General features: G+C 31.6%; 1 protein-coding gene across 1 annotated transcript in view; it reads left to right on the forward strand.

Annotated features, from left to right (window-relative positions):
- The window catches only part of LOC143192913 (retinal guanylyl cyclase 2), a 190,139-nt gene that overhangs the window by 66,147 nt on the left and 101,268 nt on the right, over nt 1-22,724 (forward strand). Inside the window, exons 6-7 of the mRNA XM_076398735.1 lie at nt 299-809; nt 11,139-11,310. Coding sequence (XP_076254850.1) covers nt 299-809; nt 11,139-11,310 — 683 coding nt within the window. The remainder of the gene's footprint in view (nt 1-298; nt 810-11,138; nt 11,311-22,724) is intronic.

Below are 22,724 nucleotides of genomic sequence, written 5' to 3' on the forward strand. Positions count from 1 at the left end.
GTCGATTGGGTCTATGTTTGGATACTATTTAGCTAAGTTTTGTTGCTAAGTTGCTACAGTATTTTTTTTAAATATTGCTAATCAATAATCGTAATACTTTTTAGCAACACTATTTGATCTTAATATATTTTTTTATCAAATATGAGAGCTTTATCCCTTGAATAGTATATTCATTAAGAATTGTTAAAGATGAATTATCATCAATGATTATTTTTTAAAAAGTTTTACCGTATTATATATTTTGCTTCTTATATACTTTTTAAATTTGGACGTGCTTAATAATGTTTTGTGTTTTCAGCTATTGTGTTTTCTCTACCCGCCGACGATTCTGGATTAACCATCTTGGAAAGTACGAAACACCTAAACAGCTCCTTAGAAAACACTCTATTTATCTTCCTGGATGTACTAAGTTTGCCGTCGTGGAGAAGCAATCTACACCAGTTCGACAATTTAAGGGACGGTTTCAAGTTATTAAGTCAGTCGAACTCCAGCACTCGGAATATAAAACCGCAAGACTTTCTACTTTTCCTGGACAATGCCACGTTGAACTTAACGGTTGAAGAACATGTGATAACGAACATTCGCGAAAGTTTTGATGTCGAGCAAATAAGTAGTAAAACGCTTTCTTTTGTGCTTGTTGACATTCAAACAAATTTATCATTACGTCCTCTATTGAGGGCGTTCGAAAATAACGAAAGTTCATTTCAAACCGAGACTGTACAAAACAATTTTGACGGGTGGTGGATGACGCATAAACAGCTCGACGAATGTGATGCATTTTGTAAATTCTCTGCCGAGAATTTACTTAGGTAAGTTTTGACATAACATATATTTCTTGATTTGTTTGTTTTAAACTTCATCCATATTTTAAATTTTCTGCAATTATTTTTTTCTAATGAATAATTTAATTATTTTTATAATATTTGCTGCTGTTATATAGAAATGAAATTAAATTTCAGGTCCCTCAGATATTATTTTGTTGGTTTTCTAAGTAATAAAAGGAATATTCAGAAGGATTTTCTAAGCATTCAGTTCAGTTATGAAAAAATATGCAACTATGGGCTTAGATTGAGGACTAATTTACAAATATCAGATTCTCTATACCTAAGCTAATCATAAGCTGCCATCATAAGACCCGAACTTGCTTCCTTGTGCTTTACTGCTCATTACACGAGTTGGATATTTAGGGTACATTAGATAGCTCGGTGAATGGAGGTAAAACGAAATGAAACAGTGGTGTTTACATTATGTAACCGTTATTTATTGAAGTAATATAAAAATGTAAAAATACAAATGATAAAACGGATCGCAGCGGTGTTACCTGAAGACTTGGGCAGTCGATGGTGCGATTCAGCTATTCGTTATCGTGTTCTAGTTGGCGCTGCTGTCACCCCGCCCGTGTCCAACATCTGGGATTAGATTTCTGGGTATTTTTTAGACCGTTATTCCACGATGTAAAATTCGACATGCCTCAAGGTCGCTACAGATATAATTGCAACTATAGTATTATCATTAATATATTTATCATTAATCACTATATCAATATCAGGCATTAATCACTGATATATTTGTCGTTTTGATCGATAATCTTTTGCCACTTTGTGGGCAAAACCATAATTTCGTCGCTGTAAAATTTTTGAGATTTCTGGATGACTAACTAAATCAAGTGGTTTTTACAAGTATTTTTGTAGCTGGTTTTACATGAAATTGAATTTTATATCAAGGTCTGGCCTATACGGTGGATGCATCAAAACTTCCCAGTCAATTTCCCTCAATTCTCGCTGTCACTACATATGTATGAGTATTGTCACCGTGGTAGCAGCAGCTTATGATGAATAATTCCTCTTCACTTCCACAAAACATTTAATTACCTACCTTCATCTGTATCGTATTATGTTACATCAATGTGGGCTTACTAATCGTTGACGAAGCTTCTTCGGCCTGGTTTTGACCAGGCTTTTTTTCACATATAACACTACTGTAAATCATCATTTCACGGTTCGTGATCACTTATTTAAAAAAAAATGGCTCAATTTCATGTACACTTGTATGACTAAATCCATCACATTATATTTAATATGATTTTCTATATTATTTGGTAACTGAAAAAAATGCAAACTTACTAGAGGCCCAATACAATAAACAAAACAAATGAAACCTCAAATGTTATCAAGTGTGATTTACATGGATGTTTCGTTAATTATACTTAATTAATTTAAATTAGGTACTTAAAACAGTTGACACTTACATTATAATAGTCTTATTGCTGTGAATAAATTACCGATACTCAAATTATACCAGCTGGTTCGCGCCTTGCAAGATTTACATTCCTTTAACATTTTTTACCTTAGAACAAAAATACACAGTTGTATTTGCCGATGTATAATTATATCAGGCGCCTTTACACTATCGATTCACATTCTAATGTATCATTATAATACAATATTTTTAAAATAATATATAAATAAGAGCTGTACTCATACAAACCGTTCAGTGTGGCCAAAACAACTACGCCACGCGCAGGTTTGGAGCGTTTTAGCGCTCATTTAAAGTTACACTATTTCAATCATGAATTCTCATTCAAATTTTTTTTTTTGCAGAAATTACTTTTATTCCAGGTAAAATAGATACGTACAATTTCATAAAGTAATTTTTCAATTTTTTTTATAACATCTTTATTAGATACGCTTAGTACATCAGTCGTTTGGTTTTGTAATCTTCTTTCGTGTTTCAAGGCGAAATCTTGAATAACTTCGCAAATCCATTTGATTTCCAGGTCATCGTGCAGTTCTTCGTTGGTTACGTAGCGATAGGCATTAGTAATCAATCGAAGAACCTTGTTTTGACAGGGATTTTTCAAAAATAACAATCTGGCCTATTGGCCCATCAGAGTGAGATTGATCTTTAAGATCAACACTTCTGAAACGAAGCTGAGCAGAGAATTTTCATGGAGCCTGCGCTGCTCATTTCTCTTTTCCAAAGTAAAACGCTAAATACAACGGATAATGACTTTCTGAAATATCAGTTTTCAAAACGTAATAATTTTTGATTGAGTAAATTTCTGATACCACCTTTATATTGTATGGACTTTTGCCTTTTAAACACGTAATAGTATGGCTTAATTCAATAAGAATTGGAAGAACTATGTGATTTTAAAGTCACCTATTAGAAAACAGGGAAATAATGCTTCTTCAGCCTATTATTTCAGTGTTATTTGTAGATCCTCGGACATGACAAGGAGAGACGAAAAACTATTTAAATATTTTTTTCTCTTATTTTATTTAAGTTATACTAATTAAATCCACAAAAATGACTAGCTCTAGAATATACAATACATATCCGATATTAAAAGTAGTTTAAAGATTTTTTTTGTCCATAACCAATAACATTATTGTAACAAAATTGTCAATATAAGGAAGAACTTCAGGTAAATCAGAATAATGATGCATTAGCTTCATTAAATGGGTCAAATTAGTTCGTTATGTTTTTGCTGTAGGCTGTATCCCAAAAGTTTTTATTTCTCCTTTGACAACCTGATGACTGGAATAAGATTATGTCTTATTTTGATTGACTATTTCGATTAGTGTTTTATGTAGTTTGCAAATATTTACCTCCAAACTATAATCGATCAATCTGGAAGAATTGCTGCTTTCTTCAACTCTATATTTTCACATATCTACACTCTATAATTTTCGAGATAAACAATCTGGTGTAATAATTTAATAATGGACCGACTAGCAGACGGGCTTCTTCTTTAGTTTATTGGTATGTCATATTTTATGCTTTACAGGATTCCACTAAACGATATGAGTAACAACTTATAGCTCATTTTTCTTCTTTAGTCAAGCTCACAATATTATTGTACAATTTATGTAAATTATAACTTATTCTGATGCTGCATTTATTTAAGGGAATGTTGGTCTAAATAATTTTTATAATAGTTGCGAAAGGTCATAAAAATGTTATTTCACCAAAAATTATTGATTTATTTGCATATTTTCCTTACTTTTCGATATAATTACTCTTCTTTCGTCTTAACATTTAGTTTTTACATTTTACCATATCTTCAAAAGATTACTTACTATAGTGAATATAGTTTTCCTAATTTATAATAATACTATCTAGAAATTTTGTTACTGATTAAATTAGTAACATTTAAGAGCACTGGGAATCTTAGTATAGGTAAAATCTGATAAGAAATTAATCTAGTACTAATGTTTCTTGTCAGTGCTTACAGGTTTTACTAATTTTTTAGTTTTTTAGGATTTTAGTTTTGATAGTAATATTTCCTCTCTTTCGGCTTATTAGTTCTGCGGTAGATGTCACTATTTTCTCTTGTGTTAAATACTTGAACTCCTGTACTTACTCCAAGTGGATTTTTTGAGATTTATTACAGGAGACGATCCGTCAATTGTTGATACTTTCGTCTTTTCTTCATTAATTCTCAAGCCCTGCATTGCGAATTATATAAGGAAGATTGCTAGAAGCCTCAACATTTGCATCAGCGAATATAGAACAGATCGGTTAAAGAGTTTTGCATCATCTAGCAGTTTGTATACTAGTTTACATAACATATGGGCTGAAACATCCCGGGCGTTACAAAGAAAACGCTTTTTTGTTCAAAATTGGCTTGATTCATCAACGTAATTTCCACTAAGAGTGATACAATCATTCCATCGCCGCTCTAAAATTTCAATGCCACTTCTGCAGAAAGATTTATCTTTTGCCTCAGTTTCAGCGATAACCTCTTCATTCGAGCGAAATTTCAGTAATCGCTCGGAGCTAAATCATTCAATTCATATTATTTTGCTATTGCTTTGATCGACTTGTGACACAGTGCGTTGTCTTGATTATTTTTTTTGCCATATGCGGTCGTTTCTTTACGTTTACAACTTCGGTCTTCAAACGCTCCAATAACGCTATATCACATTCACTGTTGATGGTAATTCCTTTCTCAAGGCAGTCGATGAATATTACACCACGAACATTCCAAAATACCGAGGCGATAACCTTTCCAGTCGATTGTTGTGCTTTCGGGCGCTTTGGACGAGGTTCACCAGTTGCTGTCCACTCAGATGACGATCGTTTTGATTCTGGAGTAAATTGATGAATCTATATTTGATCCACAGTCACATATCTATGCAAGAATTCCGGTTTGTTGCGTTTAAACATGGCCAATCACCTCTCAGAATCATCAACACTTTTTTGTTTTTGGTCAATAATGAGAAAACGCAGCACCCACTTTGAACAGAGCTTTCTCATAGTCAAATGTTCATACAATAAAAACCAACACATTCTTTTGACATCTTTAGGATGTTAGCTATCTGACGTAACTTCACTTTTCGATCATTCAAAACGATTTTGTAGATTTTTTTATTTTTTCTGGTGTTACCACCTCATTTGGACGTCCACTGCGTTGTGCACCATCGGTGTCTCTACGACCCGATTTGAAGTCAGTAAACCAAAGTTTTATTGTTGTTTCTGATGGAACGGAGTCCTTGTAACACTTTTTAAGCCATTGCTTCTCTTGAACGGTATTTTTTCTAATCAAGAAGCAGTGTAAAATTAAAACACGGTTTTTTTATCAATTGTTTTGAAAATAAGAGAAGTAGTGTCACTCTTAGCACAATAACTTACAAACTTATGACTAGAATATCATGAAATTTTAACAGCTTTCTTTTGAAGGGTAGTACTAACTGAAAAAGCGGTGAATGCAATAAAGCTAGCGCCGTCTTTGTGTTAAGCTCGGAACTTTTCAATCCATGTATTATAGTATATTATTTTTAAAATAGGTAAAATAACTTTAAATAGCCATATTATTTATAAAAACTTTATAACAAACTTTATAAAAAAGGAAATATATTTTGTTGTGTTTTAATTAATTTGCAATTATTCATTTAGTGAAGCGATTTATCTTAACAAACGGTATATTTTCAACGCAAACAACGAAATTTAAATAATTAGCAGCATAAAATAAAGCGTCGAGAGTGTTAGTTTCAGCAAATGATTCGTTTTATATTCATCGTCTGTCGATCTATAACTTTTACGGAACTGAAAATAATTTCCTTTGGTATACAGAAACATTATCTTCTTGAATTCTTGTTCTACGATGTCTGTACCTGGTACTATATTTATTTTTATTGAACAAGTAATAGCATTTAAATTAGAAAATGAAAATGTATTGGATATTGGTAATATTATGTTATATTTATTATATAAATGTTATTTTTATGTCAAATTTATTATTTATTATACTAATCTAGAAAGCATCTAAATACAACATGTAAATATGATATTAATTATTATATTTGATTATTTACTATTAATTGTTATGGATTAAAAGTAGTTATTGTTTATAGTCATAATTAATCGTTATTAATTATGTTCCAATTTAAGATACCTTGAACTTTTTCATGCAGTTTAGACTGAAAATACTGTGGAGATTAATGTTATTATATTAATGTTACAATGTTATATGCTATGGAAACACAGACTAGCCAGACTTGAGCGATGCGTTGTGAATATGGCGAAAGAGTTTTATTGGCAGCCATGTTTACCTGGCTTTCTTTCTGGCACAAGAATGTTTATATTTCAGTTCTTGTTTAATCCTATTAGATATTATTTATGGTTGTACGATTTAAATATACGAAGATTACAACTTCTCTTTTTTTATTTTGGTTTTTACTTTTCTCATTTATGAATTGTTTTCTTTATTTGTGAGTTCGCTGTATAATCTAAAACGAATCTAGAACAAAACGGAAGACAAATAAAGATAATCGGTAATTAAAATTGAAAGTTTTGACAAGAGATTATGTTTAACAGAAAATATATTGACATAAGATCGAAAAAATAGACAATATGTTTTATTATCAATGCGGTATTAATATTATATTAGATATTTCTACAAATATTCGTTTTTGTTACTGAAAACATAGTTTTGTGACAATGTAAACATGAGTAAATACAGTAATCGAAGTATTGCAATTTTCCAAATAGTTTTTAACTGGTAGCGCAACATGACATTAAGCATTGTCGTGATGAAAAAATAATATGGGTTTTAAATTTTTTCTTTCACTTTGCATTTTCGTAGTATTTATCCAATAGTAATCATGTCCTAACAAAAGAGATGGACAAAATGATATAAATACCTGACGTAAATATAAGGGACATATATAGTCTATTCAAAGTTATTTTGTACATACGTCATCCATATTTGTGACGTCAAAATATCGCAATTTTGCCGCATCCACTCTGAGTTTTAGTTGAGTTCGACTTTGACATGCAACAAAATTCTGATCTACATAAAGTAATTGAACAGAAATACTATTAAATATAATTTGTTTTAACATTATAGTACATCTAAAAACTACAGTTATTTATACAGCCCCAATAGTTTATAGGTTAGAGTTATAACCTCACTATTGCTTTCATGAATTTTGCATGCGTCTGACAACCGGACCACTTTGACAGGCTCATTCGTTTACGCGTTCGAACTAATCAGACAGAATTGTGTCTCTTTTTAGCTAGAATAAAATGAGAAGGAAAATATTCTCATATATTAATTAAATATTGTCTCATTTTGAAACGAATTTACAAATTGCGGGAGGCGATACATTAAATATCTTGATGACGTATGTACAAAAAAACTTTGAATATACTATATATATTTATCTGAAGAGTGAATTTATTTGAAGTGTGAATAGTATCCAATTGAATATTATCTAATTCTTGTTCCAATCTATCCTTGCGCCAACTCCTTCAATAATGTTGGAGATGGAAATCTTCTTCGCTATCTGCTCTAAAACTCGTCTTAATAGTTCAGTTATGTTGTGGTCTGGAGATTATGTTTTCTAGAAAAGATTTTCGATGATCATCTGATGCTCCTCAAATCATTGCTAGGAGCGCATTATTATCCTGGAACATGGAGATTGTGTTTTCTAGAAAAGGTGTTCGATGATCTTCTGATGCTCCTCAAATCATTGCTAGGAGCGCATTATTATCCTGGAACATGGAGATTGTGTTTTCTAGAAAAGGTGTTCGATGATCTTCTGATGCTCCTCAAATCATTGCTAGGAGCGCATTATTATCCTGGAACGTGGAGATTGTGTTTTCTAGAAAAGGTGTTCGATGATCTTCTGATGCTCCTCAAATCATTGCTAGGAGCGCATTATTATCCTGGAACATGGAGATTGTGTTTTCTAGAAAAGGTGTTCGATGATCTTCTGATGCTCCTCAAATCATTGCTAGGAGCGCATTATTATCCTGGAACATGGAGATTGTGTTTTCTAGAAAAGGTGTTCGATGATCTTCTGATGCTCCTCAAATCATTGCTAGGAGCGCATTATTATCCTGGAACATGGAGATTGTGTTTTCTAGAAAAGGTGTTCGATGATCTTCTGATGCTCCTCAAATCATTGCTAGGAGCGCATTATTATCCTGGAACATGGAGATTGTGTTTTCTAGAAAAGGTGTTCGATGATCTTCTGATGCTCCTCAAATCATTGCTATGAGCGCATTATTATCCTGGAACATGGAGATTGTGTTTTCTAGAAAAGGTGTTCGATGATCTTCTGATGCTCCTCAAATCATTGCTAGGAGCGCATTATTATCCTGGAACATGGAGATTGTGTTTTCTAGAAAAGGTGTTCGATGATCTTCTGATGCTCCTCAAATCATTGCTAGGAGCGCATTATTATCCTGGAACATGGAGATTGTGTTTTCTAGAAAAGGTGTTCGATGATCTTCTGATGCTCCTCAAATCATTGCTAGGAGCGCATTATTATCCTGGAACATGGAGATTGTGTTTTCTAGAAAAGGTGTTCGATGATCTTCTGATGCTCCTCAAATCATTGCTAGGAGCGCATTATTATCCTGTAACATGGAGATTGTGTTTTCTAGAAAAGGTGTTCGATGATCTTCTGATGCTCCTCAAATCATTGCTATGAGCGCATTATTATCCTGGAACATGGAGATTGTGTTTTCTAGAAAAGGTGTTCGATGATCTTCTGATGCTCCTCAAATCATTGCTAGGAGCGCATTATTATCCTGGAACATGGAGATTGTGTTTTCTAGAAAAGGTGTTCGATGATCTTCTGATGCTCCTCAAATCATTGCTAGGAGCGCATTATTATCCTGGAACATGGAGATTGTGTTTTCTAGAAAAGGTGTTCGATGATCTTCTGATGCTCCTCAAATCATTGCTAGGAGCGCATTATTATCCTGGAACATGGAGATTGTGTTTTCTAGAAAAGGTGTTCGATGATCTTCTGATGCTCCTCAAATCATTGCTAGGAGCGCATTATTATCCTGGAACATGGAGATTGTGTTTTCTAGAAAATGTGTTCGATGATCTTCTGATGCTCCTCAAATAATTGCTAGGAGCGCATTATTATCCTGGAACATGGAGATTGTGTTTTCTAGAAAAGGTGTTCGATGATCTTCTGATGCTCCTCAAATCATTGCTAGGAGCGCATTATTATCCTGGAACATGGAGATTGTGTTTTCTAGAAAAGGTGTTCGATGATCTTCTGATGCTCCTCAAATCATTGCTAGGAGCGCATTATGATCCTGGAATATGGAGATTGTGTTTTCTAGAAAAGGTGTTCGATGATCTTCTGATGCTCCTCAAATCATTGCTAGGAGCGCATTATTATCCTGGAACATGGAGATTGTGTTTTCTAGAAAAGGTGTTCGATGATCTTCTGATTCTCCTCAAATCATTGCTAGGAGCGCATTATTATCCTGGAACATGGAGATTGTGTTTTCTAGAAAAGGCGTTCGATGATCTTCTGATGCTCCTCAAATCATTGCTAGGAGCGCATTATTATCCTGGAACATGGAGATTGTGTTTTCTAGAAAAGGTGTTCGATGATCTTCTGATGCTCCTCAAATCATTGCTAGGAGCGCATTATTATCCTGGAACATGGAGATTGTGTTTTCTAGAAAAGATGTTCGATGATTTGCTGATGCTCCTCAAATCATTGCTAGGAGCGCATTATTATCCTGGAACATGGAGATTGTGTTTTCTAGAAAAGGTGTTCGATGATCTTCTGATGCTCCTCAAATCATTGCTAGGAGCGCATTATTATCCTGGAACATGGAGATTATGTTTTCTAGAAAAGATGTTCGATGATCTTCTGATGCTCCTCAAATCATTGCTAGGAGCGCATTATTATCCTGGAACATGGAGATTATGTTTTCTAGAAAAGATGTTCGATGATCTTCTGATGCTCCTCAAATCATTGCTAGGAGCGCATTATTATCCTGGAACATGGAGATTATGTTTTCTAGAAAAGATGTTCGATGATCTTCTGATGCTCCTCAAATCATTGCTAGGAGCGCATTATTATCCTGGAACATGGAGATTGTGTTTTCTAGAAAAGGTGTTCGATGATCTTCTGGTGCTCCTCAAATCATTGCTATGAGCGCATTATTATCCTGAATATTAATCCTGAAATATTATGTTTGGCGGCAGCAATATACTAGTCCTCATAAGAAGTTATTCAATGGCAATAATCCACGTCAGTGATGTAAATGAGAGGACCAGCAGAATACCTCGATATTGCTGCTTAAATAATAACGGAACCGCACTCATGTAAGATCTTTATCCATAAATAATCTGGAACCATACCTCAATATTCCAATCTTCAAGTGTTCTGGTATGATCATGGTAACACTTCTTTCGCAGGTTTTCATTGGCTTGCATTATAAAGGATTTTACAATCGTTGCCCTCCCATAAACATTTGCTTTATGGACCTTGCGCCGCAGTGTTTTTGTCGAAACAGTATTACTCAAGTGTTGTTGTTGAAGTTGTTGTTGCCAATATATAATAAGATGAATTAATATTGCATGTGTTTATATTATTTTGCCTATCCCCTGTAGTATTTTAAACCTGTTAAATACAAAATAGCTCTCGTACTGTACAATTGATTACAAATAGCAAAATTTGTTGTCAAAGAGCAATATCTTAGTGGCATATATCATATTTATAATGTCAATATGTATTTAAACTTATTGAAAATGCTATATATTTATTATTATTTAATACTTAATACAATGTTATCGTTTCGAATTCACTATTTAATCATCCGAATTATTTATGCTAGAAGCCTAACTAATACGTTATTTTCCGTTTCAGTGCGTGGTTATATTGGGTGATCTCATGCTCCGTGCTTCTGGTATTTCTTATAATGGGATTGGTGGCCTTTGTAAGGTATAAACTGCTTAAGAAGCGAACCTCAAAAGCTCCATACAAAGTGTTATTGGCGGCTTCGGATTTCGTCTTCCCTCAGTTATCCGACAGTCGCAGGGTGAGTATTAATTATAATTTACCCTATCCTAAAAATATACTATTATGAAATGAATATAAAACATATTTCGTTCGAGCCGTGAATATTTGGTATGTTTTATATTGCTAATACAATGGATATCAATAAAATTAATTTTTTGTAAAACAAGTCTTCGCTATAGTTGCCTGGTACCAAATTTGTCACGCAACTACTTTTTTCTTATATTATGATCATTTTGCGAAGACATTAAATCTATTATTAGAAATATCAATTATTAAAGTAAAATTCACAAAAATAGTCGATAGCGACATTTATTATTCCATAGAATTGTATTTATTGAAATGAAGCATATTTCTGTATAATTTTTATGGCAATATTTATGTTTATATAGCAATAAATATTAATGGCACTTTTTTAGTGGTTGTCGTAATTTAACTGTACATGATTGTCATGTTATAATTTAAGATATTTTATTAAACTATTTAAAATAACTGAAGACTTAAATTAACTGAATTTTATATCATATTTATTAATATCAATTATACTTACCTTGATATGCATGATAATGCTAGTTTTACAAATTAGTTCCCACCATTCGATAAGTTAATTATTATCGAAATTGAGTGAATTAAACTGATTATTTTCCGAACAATGAGCGAATAAACGTCATTAGCGGAGACTTTTTAAGTGTGATAATTTGTCGAGAATTGTTGAGCGACAAAAATTAATTAACAATTAATTGTCTAGCAACAATTAATTTAGCATCGAATATAAAAGATATAGCGAAAGGCCGAAATTATACGATGGCATAAAAGTATCACGGGTAATCGCTATATAGTGTGTTCAATAAAACAGTGAACGCACGCCATCTAAATTGATGAAATTAAAATGTTACCGTATTAACTCTGAGATTTAGTTCGTTTTGGCTCTCACCTAACAAAATTCTAATCTAAATAATATAATGAAACAAAAATGTTATCAAACATATTTTTTTTACATTGTAGTACATCTAATTCATGTCTTATAGAAGAACTTAAAAAAAATTAATTATACTATCTTAATAGTTTGTAGTTTAAAGTTTTGTTCTACTATATTTATATTGATCTTTTTTCTATACCACCTATGAGGTAGAGTTTTAGGCGCGTTTGTTATGCAGTAGTATACCCTGGAGGGCTAATCTACTTAATTAGCAATTATATATCCAAGTAATGTCATGTTAATTTCATTAGAGAGCATATTTATTTTTCACGTTTAGTTCATGTTTTCTTCGCTGCAATGTTTCCTTATAAAAACATTTTCTTATCAGTGTGTTCCTCCTTAGCTTGTTCTGTTACTACCTGTATGCATCTTTCTTGCTAAAACTATATTTAATCACTACGTTATTCCTAATCCATTTGGCATATCTGCAAAACGATTAATATTATTTCCCTCCTTATACATATTAACCAAATGATCATGTATATTCTGAATAATTATACACATATCTATGCACATAAATATTTGACACTCTACAAAACGATTTCCTACAGTTAAGTATATTAATTATATACTCACCTTTAGTTGTTTCCACTTTCATCATCATGTCTTGATAATTATCAGCAATGAATCATAATCCCATATTTAGAAAGTTTCATTCAATCACTGACACTTTCGTAATCGCTAATTAAATGAATAACTAAGTTATTAATTTCCAATCTATCTAACATCTGTTCACGATTCTACCATTTGTAAGTTTCTTCTTCAATATGTCTGATCGAGCCCATTTAAACCGAAAGCATCATTGTATATAATGCTTCTTTACACAACATATCCCAGACAATTCTTGCTTGTATACCCTTCCCTTTCAATTCGATTGGATTGAATGTGCAGTGATAGGGAGAAAGACGTAATACTCTGTGGCCATATTACTCAGCAATCTGATCTATCATGCATTAATAAGAAGACCATTTAAGAGCTGATTTTCAAACCACAGTAAAAACATGTCATGGTTTACTTCCCTATCATAGTCATCTATAAAGGACTGTTCCCTGCATGAAGAGCAATATATCTTCAATGAATTATTAACAAATGCTACGAATTAACTTTTCCAATAAATGATGTTGTCTTAATATTATTTTTATTATCATCTTGTCATATCATATTATCATCATAAGTTTCGTCTGAAATAATTGTATTAAATTATGTTTATATTGAAAAACCACTTACTGTTTATATACATTTCATATATTTGATCTCTGACAGTGGTAACATCAGGCTGATCTTGATTCCTCGCCCGCTTCGTACGGGGACGGTTTCTTTTCGATGAATCAAAGATTATATTTTTCATCATTTTGGGATATTTCAGTGCTCGTGTCCATACTAATATTCAGTGCAGCATTTAAGAGTAAAAATGCCTACCTCTCTATAGTGATATAGAATCAATAATATATATAAAGTGAGGAATACAATTGTGGCTTCATTATAATCGATGCTAATGTGTACACCGGTCGATCCGTTCTTTAAAATTGATTGTAGTTTATAGAATTAGATAGTACAAATAAAAAATCAACAGAGGTTTAACTAAGTATTTTATATTGCTTGGATCTGTTTCACTCATTAGGGTCTAACAATAATCGTTCATCATGCCTTCGTCCCAAAATCCTTGGTATCTACTCTATATCTACATATTTCGATATATCTTGGTGTAGCAGCTCTTCTTGCTCGTGTTTCGTGTCATGTAAGTTTGGTGGAAATAAATCAACAGGTGAATGCAGATAATGTATTTTGAAAGTTGCAATATTGAGGTAATTTTGCAAAAGATTGTTTATCCGGTGATTTGTGGTTACCGAGAGAGTTGCGAACAATACTTTGAAGTGATGCCATTGTTGATGCTTCATTAGGCGTTAAACATTTCGAAAACTTTTTGTCAACCATTAGTTTTCAAATATCAGGTCTGACAAATATTCCTTTATACGACAAACTTCAAAAGACGTAGTTCTTAAACATTTTTTTGCAGATGTACCTAGACAACTTGGTAATGGATCACTATCCGCACATGGAAATGATTTCGACACTGATAAACTGATGAACGATTTTTGTTCTGCGCGCAAAAAACAATTTTGATATCCATAGCTTGTTAGTGTTTACTACATTTGTCATGCTTTTATATTTACCGAGCATATAACATCCACAAACATAACCAAAACACTTTGAATCAACTTTGTAACATTGTCTCTGCATTTTCACACATTCGGAAAAACAGTTTCCAAATGATGTTGAATGCAACGTCGTCAGCAGATAGCCGTTGTAAAAGCGCAATCTTGACATAAATTTGAAGATTGAAGAATATGGATTGGTGATCGGTATGCAGTACATCAAATAACGTTATAAATTATTCTCATCTGCTCGAGTATGTGTGGTATTTGAAATGAGGAGATCAGATATCAGTACGCCAAAAATATAATTCCGTCGTTTTACGTTATCCTCAGAAAATCTTAAGCTTCTTTGTGTTTATCGTTTCACTGTATATTTTAATTTTAAACATATTGAATATTTCATACAAATAGTTACTAGAGAGAATAGTGGTAATACTATCCAATGGGATAAACTAGATCGCATTTTTGATTTCATTTTAGTAAGGTTCTAGTCCGATTTAAATATAACAATATCGATTACTATTAAAATAGAATGTAGGCCCAGCAGTATATTCTGCAATATTATATTATAGATTCTTACTTCACAAAGCGGTATCAATTAATAAAGCAAAAAAATTAAATTTTCGATATAAATTAACGTCTCCTATAACCTAATTGAGCTGAGTTATTGAAGTATTACGAAGAATCATTATCTTTAATGGATATTTAATTTCGTCTTTTACTTTACTTTATTCTTTAAATATATTTTTTAAGTTATTGCGCTATTTTACTTATAATAGTAATTCCGAAGAAAGTATTTTCTACTGTGTGAAAGAGCGAAAACATGGTATTCGAATTCATAAATAATTGTATTTTCTAGTCTATTATATTAACCAGTTTATTTAATTTTATGAATATTTTATATTTTAATCAAAAGAACGACGGCGTCCAAAATAATCGCTTTTGTTTTAAAATTTACAATGAGCAAGTTTTGTTATTTCAACAACATAAAAACAACATAATGTACTGCAACTGTTGTAAAATATTTAGAATAGGATCAATCAATAGGAACATCTGGAATAATTATTTTCTTGAATGTCAGTTGAGATATCATTAATAAAGTCGCATAAACAAGTGGTTTGAAATAAAGGAATGTATATACCCGTTAATTTAATAGAATAATTATTGAAATACGTGTAGTGACGTAAGCCACAAAGAAAATAACTATTAATTACATTGAATTATGAGGAATAATAAAGCTGTATTGATATAGGCTATATTAAGTTAAAGAGGAAATTGGGAAAATAATGCCTAAATCTGTTCAGATATTATAGTCAAATTTTATAAATGACAAAAATCCATTTCTCTACATTGTTTACATTAACTTTTATACTAAATATCAATTTAAATCGATAAAAACAGCAGCTTTTACTGATATTTAACTATCATGCAATCACTAGCCGCTCATTTATATACTTTTGATTATTTTAAATTTCTGTATAATTTATTTTTATTTTTATATATATTTTTAAAAGACCGAAAAATATTTGATTCTTATATTATTATTTCTGAAAAATAATAGTTACTAAATTATTACAAGCTCTAACTAATTAAAATATCAGTTTTCTACAAATAAATACAAAGTCGCAAATATTTGAATCAATTCTCTTGGCCTTAGTTATTTTACTTATAGAATATAATTGAGTAAAATACACTTTACCTTTAGCATATTTACATTGAACGACAACAGAAACAGAAATATCGTGTTTGCTTGGAGTGTGTATATTAAATCACTCCAAGAATTTATTCATGATGGAGAAATGACAATTTGCTGTTTCTGTTTAAATAAACATTTTGTTACTCTTTTGAGCGTTTCGACCTAAATCATTGTTATTATTTTTGTGTAGTTATTTTTTTAATCCGTTATAAGTGTAATTATCAAGAGTAGTTAGAGTACGGAATTTTAATTTTTTTTCTCTCTGCAGTCCCTTTGGATCTCCACTCACAATTATAGATTGCCTTTAAACTTTTTGTGATAATGACCGTTTATAGTTCAATAGGATCGAGGATCGATATTAATTACTACATAACGATTTTGTAATTTTTGATTTAATTAACGAACCATTAAAAAGAAATTGACAATTGATCACTCTTGATGATGTACTTTGTTGTATTTATGAGTGTTGGTCATTGTAAATGTTCATAGACAAACGTGTAAAATTCGGCAAGAAACAACTACTCCAATTAGAAAAGTTTTGTTAGTTTATTGTTTATTTTACCATTTTTATTGAAAAACATTGAATATTCAAAAACAATAACCAGAAAACGCTGTAAATTAAAAAAAAACTCTACTGTTGTAAATCATAAAACAATTAAGGAAGCTCTGAATTCGACACACGATTTCTTGTTTATTAGGGAAGCAATTGTCCAATTAAACTATGACGCGCTTGAACTATTTTTAAAGCAGACAGGTTATATTTAACAAAATTGTATTAAATAATAATGATATGTCGTTGATTGATATAATAATTATTTAAAAAACTACCTATAATTATCACATTATCTTTCCATAAGGTATATCTGGAGTAATTAGTTTTAACTAGTTGTTAATTGTTGTTTATAATTATCTATCTAATAATTTTACCAAGTCTTGATAACTTAACAAATAATATATTTTTTGATCCCAACAAATATATAGGATATATCCTATTTTTGCATTAAGATTTATTATTCTAAACGTCCTTAATAAGTAATTAATATAATTAAATCAGCAATGTTTATTCACTAGTGAATTTCCAAATACTGTTTTTTATTTGATGAACATGAAATTAAAGTGATAAAGGATAAAACGTAAAGTAAGTCTTTAATCTCAGACAGTGTCAAAGTTTTCTTGTTATTCGAACTATTAGTTTACAAGTACATAGCTTTAGTTATTGTCAACACATCTACATAATAAAAAATAATATCGTTTATTGGTTAAACGTTGTTTTGTTTTATTTAAGAAAGACATGGCACACATATTGAAATTAGTTAGTTATACCTTCCAGTAATATTTCCCTTAATATTGTTCGTAGAGCCCAGATCTGAGATTTTAAGCCCAGTTCGATTTCATTAGGTTTTAATGGATGTACACCACAATTGCACACAACATAAGTTTAATAACAGGACATAGTTTCCACACAGGGCTTAACTACTACTTTTTATAACTATACTATAAGGGTCTCTATACCTCTAAATAGTATACAGTTTTTGCGATATAATGTTGATCTAGGTATGTCTCGACCTCTTTTCGAAGTTAAGAAGTCACTTTTTTGGAACTATATTGGAGAATGCATTCATGTTGGGGACAAAACTTCACACAAATCTGTTATCATAAAAGGAAAATGAGGACCAATTAAACAATCGAACATATGTATGCCAATCTACTAAGTTACTGGTGAACAAATTGAAAATGTTGTATTGAAATACATATTATCCAATTATATCAATATTGAAGACAATTATGACCTATCTTCAGAATACTCTTCTATTATTTTGATCACAAAATATGACGATGTAGGAAAAAATATTAACCTACATGTTGAAAAAAACTGAGTAATTGGATACGGAAGCAGAATTATTTGTAATACTTTAAAAAAAGCAGCATGTAACAATATCGCAACTCCAAAAAAAAATCCCAGGGATAAACTACCTGAGATAAATTAGAGATATCAAGGATAAAAATGCCAACAAAGGAAACAGAAAATTCGTATTATGAAAAATGAAAAATTTTCTTAATTTTTAAAGAACATAACACATAACCAAAATGCAGATTATTCCTTAAATGTAATTAATTCATAAAAAAATAGAGAGTGAATAAAAATATATAGCCGAATTATTTGTTGAGTACTTAGCAAATACTTCACCCTGCTGATCTGATATTTTATCTAACTCAAAAAAATTAAGATAGAGTAATAAATCAAATAATTTCAAAGATAATTATCAATGAACTTCAGAAAAAATGTCAATATTAAAAAATCTTCAGGGTCTAATAAGTGTCCAAGTACTTAAACAGTTGCTTAAACAATCTTAATCGTAATATAAAGAAGTCTTATTTGATATTACACAGTCTCTACAATGGTATATATCGGAATTATTACTGATATATTATATGATATATATTACTGATGCCGGTAAAACGAATTAGAAATGGGAAATAAAATTAAATGTTATGAAGTTTACACATGTGGATTTCATATACAAAAATATATATTACCTACCAGTTATTGCTTTAAGAATAATTCTGTATTAAAATACAGAAAAACATTTGGGCATCACACAGGATGCCAAACTGAAGTAATAAAATAATTAAAAGTTTAGTTCAAAAGAAAATAGCAGAACGTTGTATGCAACTTAAAATATGTTTAGTTGCTTAGATGACAATTGGAATTATCACTCCACAAAAAAATGTTAATATATTTTTTAAAAAATTTGGAGCCAGGGTGAATAGGGTAATAAATATTAATATATTATTATTAGATTCCTGGGAGTTATATTTGATCGTTGGCTCACCTGGAAGCACGATATTGCCGAATTAAAGAAACGGTTCTTTCCCTCCTAGGCTTTGGCGGTTTCTTTTATTGATACTTTACCGTATTTATAGATACGTCCGACTACATTTCAAGAGGGAGCACCTTTTTTCACGAGAGCAACATTTTTTGAGCCCCTGTCTCTCTACGCTGACCGTAGACACATTTACTCTGATAACTCGAAATGCGGTATACGAATTGGTTGTGCCTTTGTCTGTAATGGACAAACTTGCCTTTTCAGGTCGTCGAACCATACGGCATAAACCAGGTCCTCAAACACGTTTCTACCGAACCATATGGAAAATGGCCAATACTTTCCGACACCTACATTTCACTGGATTCCCCCTTGGAACGGAAGAACAGTTATTCCCTAGTTCCTAAATTCTTCTAAGTCTCGGGCGATCACTCTTGCCGACGCTGGTGTTGACTCCCGCTCTGGTTGGGATACTTCGGAATAAACAGGCAGATGTTACGGTGAAGTTTGCCGCTCTCAACTAACTATCGAGAATATTTACTACTTTTTGAGCGACTGTCATCACTTTTCCTCTATAAGAGTAAGATTCGGCCTGAATAAGTATAGAAACACTCTAGTCGGTGATAGTAGTGATGGGTTGATAGGATTTTTGCGAGAAATTGATCATTATCATAAAATTTAACTCATATGTATCGTTCCCTTAACCCTCAATAGTTATCGCATGTCTTTGTATCCGTCAACTATTTACTCCTCTTCCTGGCATCCCGAACGTTGACATTTCACTGTTGACGTCATTTTATCTATACCAAAAATTTTCATTCTTCTATTCACACTTTTTAGACATTCACTCTATCAGATATTTTACTTTACTTATTATATACATTATTTATAAATATATTATAAATTATTAATTTATAAATATGATTTATACATATAAACATTTGTATATGTCCGCGTCCTTTGTATGGAATGTCCTGTTTTAAGCACAAAAGTGCAACTGTATATTAGCGAAATAACGATAAGAAAAATTAATATATTATAACATGTAATAAAACGCGAAACAAAGCTGTATAATCATTTTTCATTTTAGATCATTTTTTTTATGAATAAATGCAAGGGTATTTTGAATAGACATGAAAGCTTTATAAAAAGACATTTTCGTTTTGCTTTTTTCTATTTTTCTTCACCATTTCCAGAAAATCTTACTTAAACATTTTTAATTCACTATTCCGTTTCGCTCCTTCTATTTTCAAAATTAAATTAAACAGCAAACTTGCCAACTGTACTCAAGCAAAAACAATGAAACGTAACAGATGGTGTGCGCTGAATTTTTATTAAGCGTTTGTTAGCGGTGCTTCCGAGGGCGCTTTTCGGTGTGTGAAACAATTTGCTGAATAAAAATGTGTGTATCCACGTTTTTGTCGGGTTACTTTTGGTAAATGAAGCTACGTAATTTTTAATTTCCAGTTAAAAGCAATAAATATAATATTTACCTGTTTGTGTTTATTATTGTTTCATCAAGATCTTAATATACATTATGTTTTCCTATAATAATATATATATATATATATATATATATATATATATATATATATATCTGTATATTATATGTGCAATAATCAGATCGGATGGTGTTAAACGTTTTAGTCTACGCACTTCACTGTCGCATCGAATAGTTAGCTTATTAGCAAGTATATTGGGATGTCCTGATTGTCTTTCGAAGTACTTCACACGAACATGTTAAATTACCCTCCTTATTGGCTCTGAATAGCGCGTTGTATTACTTCATATGAAATGTCCGGAGCATCGGCATAGCACGTAACACTTTATTTTTGAACCGTTGCATGATGGATGCATTAGACTTGCTAGCGGTTCCCCATAGTTGAATTCCATATGACTAAATAGGTTTCAGTATACATTTATACAATAATAACTTATTATCTAATGATAACTTGGATTTGCGCCCGTTAAGTTAATACATTTGGTATATTTTTAAGTCCAGGTTGTTTCCGTTTGGCAAGCATGTGCTTTTTCCAAGTTAGTCGTCGATTTAAGTGTATATCAAGATATTTAGCACCCTCTGCTTGCGGGAGTTGACAATTTTTGATACAGACTGATATAGTTCTTCTACGGAGCCTAAAAATTATATGATTGGGTTTTGTTTGGTTGGCTTTTATACGTAATTTTTCTCCTTTGTAGGTTAATTGATGATGAGATTTGATCTTCAGGACAGGCTAAGACTTCCATGTCGTCTGCCTATGTTGCCACAATCATTATTTTATTATAAGTAGATCGGCTATTTACAGAAGATATAGCACTGGACCCAGTACATTATCCGGAACTCTTGAATATATTGCCTTGCTTTACAGTAAAAGTAATAATAGATGAAACTAGTATTGCTTGATGAATATAACCAATATAAATTGAGAATGCTTGCCATATTACTATAAAGCATTTACTTTTGCTTTTTTAAAAATTGTTAAACTATTTGTTACACTAAACATCTTCAGTTATATTTAGGTAAAGCAATATTTACAAGACGTGCTCTGGAAACTCTAAGTTGCGTTCCAAAAATCCAACTAAAACGAACTATCTTAATGTGTCATTTCATGATTATTTTTCTAAAAGTATGGTCATATATATAGCAGCATAACGAGATATGAAGTCGAGTTAGACAAAACGAAACTAGATACCACGTTATCTGAGAGATAGGGGAAAGGAGAAAATGGAGTTGTGGGTTAATAGCCTTTGCTTTTTGTCACATACATAGAAACACGCATTATCTTACGGTAGTAGGTTATCATGACTTATTTATATATTTCAGGAAGTTCCAGAAATCGAATACAACAATTATTTTGAAGACCAGAAAAACGTTGACATAAATATATTTTATGTGTAAATAAAATATTCGTTCACATAAAATGTATACTGTTAAGTTGGTTTTAAGGACATCGGCTCAATACGATTTATTGACATAGTCCTGAAGTTGAGAAAACACCAAACAAGAAAGTCTAGCGAGGTCAAATTGTACGCTTCTGGCATGGCCAATTCATGCCATCTTGACAAAAGGTAAATAGTAACTTTTTATAGGCACATTGCCACCAAGTTATTCTCGTGTAGGTTTTGTCAGAGATGGTATATTTTTTATAATTTGAAGCTAATCATATTGATCAACTGCAATATAATTATAAATAATAGAATTTATTAATAAAAAGAAATTAACATAGGTTGAATTGAGTATTTTATACCGCTTGGGATCTGCTTCAGACATTAGGGATCAATGGTAATCTCTCATCATTCCTTCATCCCAAAATCCTTTCTCTATTCTGGTGTTGCTGCATTCCTTGAGTCGCTTGTGCCGCCGAAGTTTTTTAGGAAAAAATCAAGATGTGAATTCAAAACATATATTTTCGAGACTTTTGGGCTCCAATATCGCGACAAATCGATTATGTGATTGTAATCCGGAAATGTGTATCTTCCGAGTTTTATTCCTTAATAAGTTAAATGCTTTTCTTCCATAGTGAAATCGCCTTTATTGATCGCCGGTGATGAAGGCGAAGTTCTTAAGGCATTTTTTGCACTTATTCTTGGACAAATTGACAATGGATTACTTTGCATACGTGGAACTAGCTTTGACACTGATGATACGTTAGGATATTTGTATTGTATTATTTTTCGCATTAATACTGACGACATTCATTGAATTAAAGCAGCAATCATCTACATGATTTTTTTGTTTTTTCCATAACGTTAGCACAGAAATTGAAAAGTATACATTTT

The sequence above is a fragment of the Rhynchophorus ferrugineus genome, unplaced genomic scaffold (genome assembly GCF_030347505.1).
Source record: "Rhynchophorus ferrugineus isolate W39M unplaced genomic scaffold, kcgeb_rfMv2 rfM3, whole genome shotgun sequence".
In the NCBI taxonomy this organism is placed as follows: domain Eukaryota; kingdom Metazoa; phylum Arthropoda; class Insecta; order Coleoptera; family Curculionidae; genus Rhynchophorus; species Rhynchophorus ferrugineus.